Here is a 5,379-nt window from a genome sequence, read left to right on the forward strand (position 1 = left end):
TATTTTAATTAGTTTTTTATCTTATTGGAATCAAACTAGGAATCGGAATCGATTCTGAAGAATCGGAATTGGATACCCAACCCTACCCCCAGGTACTGATTTCAAGCCTCAGAAAACTGTGAAGCATGGTGGAGCAAAAATCTTAGTATGGGGATGTTTTTCATATTATGGCAGTGGTCTCTAACTCAATTCCTGGAGGGCCACAGCTCTGCAAAGTTTAGCTCCAACCAGCTCCAACTCAAACCTGCTTGAAAGTTTCTAGTGATCCTGAAGACCTTGATTAGCTGGATCAGGTGTGTTTGTTTAAGGTTGGAGCTAAATTGTGCAGAGCTGTGGCCTTCCAGGAATTTGAGAGTTTGAGACCAGTGTATTATGGTGTTATGCCTATTTATCGTATTTACCAGGTATATTGGATCAGTTTGAATACAGAATCCTTGAAACCTGTTGCCCTATGCTGAAGAAGAAATGCCCCTGAAATGCAACTAAATATTAGTTCAGTAATTTAAACTTAAGTTTAAAAAATGTATTTTTTCCAAGTGTTTGAGTTTGAAGAGAAAAATGTTGATATGGCTTTTTTTCTTTTTTACAGATTAATATTCATTTTCTTTGTCTCCTGCAAAAAATCGACTTCATAAAATCTCAAAAAAAGAAAGATGTTGAGTGTTTGCTGTGAATTAGCACCAAAACCAAGTGCTTCTGACTAAGGAACTCATATGTGACCCTGGAGCACAAAACCAGTCTTAAGTCGCTGGGGTATATTTGTAGCAATAGCCAAAAATACATTGCATGGGTTAAAATAATTGATTTTTCATTTATGCCAAAAATCATTAGGACATTAAGTAAAGATCATGTTCCATGAAGATATTTTGTAAATTTCCTAATGTAAATATATCAAAACTTAATTTTTGGGCCCTTGAAAGCTGAAGGGTTTCCATGCTAAAGTACTTGCCCCTAATTACCTTTCTTTTATTAAATTAAAATTAAATGTATATACAGTACAGACACCATGTTCTCTGTAGTGACATCAGTTACAGCGAGACCAGAGTAAAATGTGAAACATGTTCATAGTTTCTTAATACTTTTTATGTCTATCAAAATGAGTCAACAGGCTACATCTTTGGGAAAATGTTTGTTTGTGGAGCTCTGCTTCTCAGTGTCAGTCATATATCCCCACTGTCTGAGCAGTGCCCCCCGCTGTCCTGGAGGAGTCAGGAAATACTCCCTCTGTCGAGGAGAGTAACTCTCCTCTGTGGGAATGATGTCTCTGTAGCTCCAGTCTTGCCAGCGGAAGTTAAAGCGCTCCAGCAGTTTGATCCTGTCCTCCTGTGAACACACACAGTCTGGAGGATCTTTCTGCTGAAGTTCTTCTCCCACTTGCTCATCCTTAAAGACCAGCAGGGCTCGTATAGCAAACCAGCCACCCAGCCTGGGGTGTATACAAACTCCAAACATCTTCTGTGCAGAAAAAGGAGAAAGATTTAGGAAACAGACATACAATACAACATACTCACTGACACCAAACAATATCTTTAAATTAGAACACATTTTTTCTTTTTTACATTTTTACATCTTTACATTAGAAAAGACAAGGCTAGAACTTGCAATATGTCTGGGATTTGGCAAGTTCAACACAAGCAGGTTTGTACGATATAATTATAGACCATATATACATAGTGCAACATTGTGCTGGGTTAACTAAAAGTTTCCTATATGTCCAGACTTCTTCATACATTTTTAGATCACATTTGCCTTCTGATAATCTGTTAACATAAGTTACATTCTGACTATGTATGCTATTATGTTGCCAACTAATTGTTGGGATATTGTATTTTAGGTACAGCAGCTCACAGAAATCAATGAAAACCATACCTAGAAAAAATTCAGCATGTGCAAATTTTATAAAAACCGCAACAATAATATACATGATTTGTTACAGTACTTGTCAAAAGCTTGGAAACATTGATTTTAAATGAAGTCTCTTCTGCTCACAAAGCGGCATTTATTTGATGGAAAAAAACAGTGAACTGTAAAAACCGTAATATTGTGAAATATTTTTAGAATTTAAAATAACTAATTTCTATTTGAATATATTGTAAAGTGCAATTTATTTCTGTGATCAAATCTGAATTTTCAGCATCATTACTCCAGTCTTGAGTGTCACATGATCCTTCAGAAATCATTTTAATATGCTGATTTGATGTTAAATGACTACAATTATTATTAATTATTATCAATGATAAAAATACATTTCTGCTTTATATTGTATGGAAACATTTTTGCAGGATTCTTTGATGAATAGAAAGTTCAAAAGAACACCATTTATTTGGAAGAGTATCTTTTTTTAAATTATAAACAATTCACTTTTGATCAGTTTAACGCATATTTCCTGATTAAGCATTAATTTTGATTACCCCCCCCCAACCATTTGAATGGCAGTATATCATGGTTTCCACAAACATTTTCAACATTCATAATAATCAGAAATGATTCTTGAGCAGCAAATCAGCATATTAGAATGAATTCTGAAGGATCATGTGGAATGTTTATAATAATAAATATTAACATATTATAATGACATTGTAACCGATTATATGTATGCAGTACATGCAGTATAATGTTTGTAATACTATACATTTACTGACGAAATCATTTATTATCAGGCATTATAACTCCATCTAATTCCTCAACCATAAAGTAATCGCCCATCTACCATTACGTAACATTATTTTCAGCATCATATTCAGTAGAAAGTACAGTTATCTGTAAATGTTCATTTTCTCTTGTGCAGGGCAGATCCAGCCTCACGTTTATCATGAGAAGAAACCTAAAACCCTTTATAACCTGCATATATTCACCGCTGACACATCAGTTTAATACTGCAATAGTGATTTTAATATTGCATGATTAGCAAATGACATCAGATTAGCAATATTTTTTTTTTTTTTTATTCACTCAAATTTAATGTTTTGCCACTATGCTGTTTTTACAAATCAAGGAATTGCAATTTTGAATATGTTCTAACCAAATGTTAGAATTAGACATTACCTGAAACCAAAATCGCTCAAATATAAATAAATAAAATTTAATTTATTAAAATATACATACAGAGAGAGAGAGAGAGAGAGAGAGAGAGAGAGAGAGAGAGAGAGAGAGAGAGAGAGAGAGAGAGAGAGAGAGAGAGAGAGAGAGAGAGCTATATTGCCCATAAGAAATGTTGGTTTCTGAGAAATGAAGTGAGATTATGATTAAAACAATAACAAGTGTCTTCCAATGGGCTCAGAATAATCTGCTTAATTCAATGTGAGAACAGGTTTTTTTTATACCACATTGAGATACTTGTTCATGTTTTAAACAAACTTAATTCATTTTGTTCAGTTTCTCAGAAAACAAGACTTCATATCTTAATTTTGCATATCAAGTAAATGTAAAACAATTTGTATTGGAAACCATTTTTTAGCGTGTATGCATTGACTGAATGTAAGATCTGCTCTGATTTAAGACCACTTTAAGGCCTTAATGTGTGGGAAATTGAGATTTATTCAAAACCCGCACAAACCCTGCTCTCAATCCATTTTGACACAGTTTAAAAACGCAGCACCTGTGCTTATGTTGCAGTCTTTAATATGCACATGCAGTATATTATGCTACGAGTCTATCCACACAAACTGTGTCTAATCAATTTTCTTTTTACATTACGTCACATTTAATTAATTGAACATAACAATATTTGCTAAAAGTCACAATTCACAGACAATATTGTTACAGACAAGCAATGCACTGAATAGACATTACCAGAGGTTGCAATATGTTGCTTCATAAGCCTGTGTAATCATTTCGTTGTCTGATTAAATCACAGCTAAATATTTCAATCGACTGAGTCATAACAATACCCAGACAAAAGTGTCTGTCGATCAGCACTGACCTTGTCACCCCACGGTGGATTGTGGATATCCGATTTCTGGTAGTAATATGCTGCTCCTGATATGTGGGCCGCAGTCTGGGCAAGAAACTTGGGTCTTCTGCTGGGCAACATCTCATAATCATAACTGACATCCACCGACTGATTTGGAAAACACTGAATACAAAAACAGAGCGAGATTAGAGAGTGAGGGATTAAAATTATTGGATAATGGAGTGATGCACTCATGTTATGACAGGAAAGTAGAATCTGCACTTAAGGCTAGAAGGGATACAGCTAAAACTACTGGGCATGCACACATAAATATAGCGTAATATTTCCTCACACTGTATAAAAATAATTACTATTTTTGTATTATTTTAAGGGGTAGGTTTAGAGTTGGGGTTGTGTGTAGACGTTAATAAACTACAATCTAACAGGTAGCAAAATTGTTAGCTTCCGGTTTTTGCAGCATCCCTTCTAGCCGCTAGCCAGATCTGCTTTGCAGCACACCAGAGAGACAGAAGACGAGACTGTGTGAGCGGTGCACTGATCTACGGGGTCTCTGACAGCCTCACAGCACTGGCTCTGTAAGAAGGAGAGGAATGAGCGCTCAAACATGGACGGTGTGCTCAGGAGCACCAGAGCCAGAGTGTCTGCTGGGTACGACAGGTGATGAGCATAAGACACCACTGCATTGTACCAGCCAACCTACAACAAAACACAAACACTGGGAGCTCAGTCAACACTTCTAGTGCTTGCATCCAGAGCTCTATACACAAGCACTCATATTTACGTGGTCTAAACTGTTTCCCCACTTATCTGTCAGTGCACGTGGCGTATGAATAGAAGAACAGAACTAGTTTCAAGTGGACAGATCTAACATGATAAAAAATGTGCACCACTGCAATATAAAGACGTCGGATATTTTCATTATTGAGAATGTTTGTTTTTATTATGTTAGTGGAGTCGGACATATTACCTTAAACGGATACATTTCAAAACCTTGTGCTTTTAACGACTCGCGGAAAGTTCCTATAAGATCCTCCACGCATTCGCTGGAGATCGCCATATTGCTGCTGCTTCTAATCTTTCTGGGGATTTATGGCGCATTTGCGCCGCGCGCTGGAGCGGAGGGTGAAGCGTCGCTCTCTGTAGTGCTTTACAGCGAGGACGTGGCTTAGCGTGAGGAAAACAAAACCCACAGTTATGGAAGTAAAATAATGACAAATGTCTTTGAAACGAAAAAGCATTTAACTGCATAAACAAACAAAAAATATCATTGCATTAACTGTTGCATTGCACTTTAATGCATTGTATTTTTAGGGCTGTGAATAATTCAATCTGTTAATAATTCAGTTTATATATATATATATATATATATATATATATATATATATATATATATATATATATATATATATATATATTATACAAAGTCAGGAAAGTAGTTTTAATGTAAGGAAAGTGTCCAGTTAGTG

At 35.6% G+C, this 5,379-nt stretch overlaps 1 protein-coding gene across 1 annotated transcript; it reads right to left on the reverse strand.

Moving 5' to 3' along the window:
* Positions 1–742: 742 nt before the first annotated feature.
* On the reverse strand, positions 743–5,007 carry mmachc (metabolism of cobalamin associated C). The gene is made up of 4 exons (XM_079375414.1): positions 4,881–5,007; positions 4,412–4,609; positions 3,923–4,075; positions 743–1,455 (listed from the first exon to the last, which is right to left on the reverse strand). The coding sequence occupies exons 1-4, from the start codon at positions 4,968–4,970 to the stop codon at positions 1,102–1,104; spliced, it is 795 nt and encodes a 264-aa protein (XP_079231540.1). The 5' UTR covers positions 4,971–5,007; the 3' UTR covers positions 743–1,101.
* Between the last annotated feature and the right edge of the window lie 372 nt (positions 5,008–5,379).

Source organism: Barbus barbus (genome assembly GCF_936440315.1).
Source record: "Barbus barbus genome assembly, chromosome: 24".
Classification (NCBI taxonomy): Eukaryota; Metazoa; Chordata; class Actinopteri; order Cypriniformes; family Cyprinidae; genus Barbus; species Barbus barbus.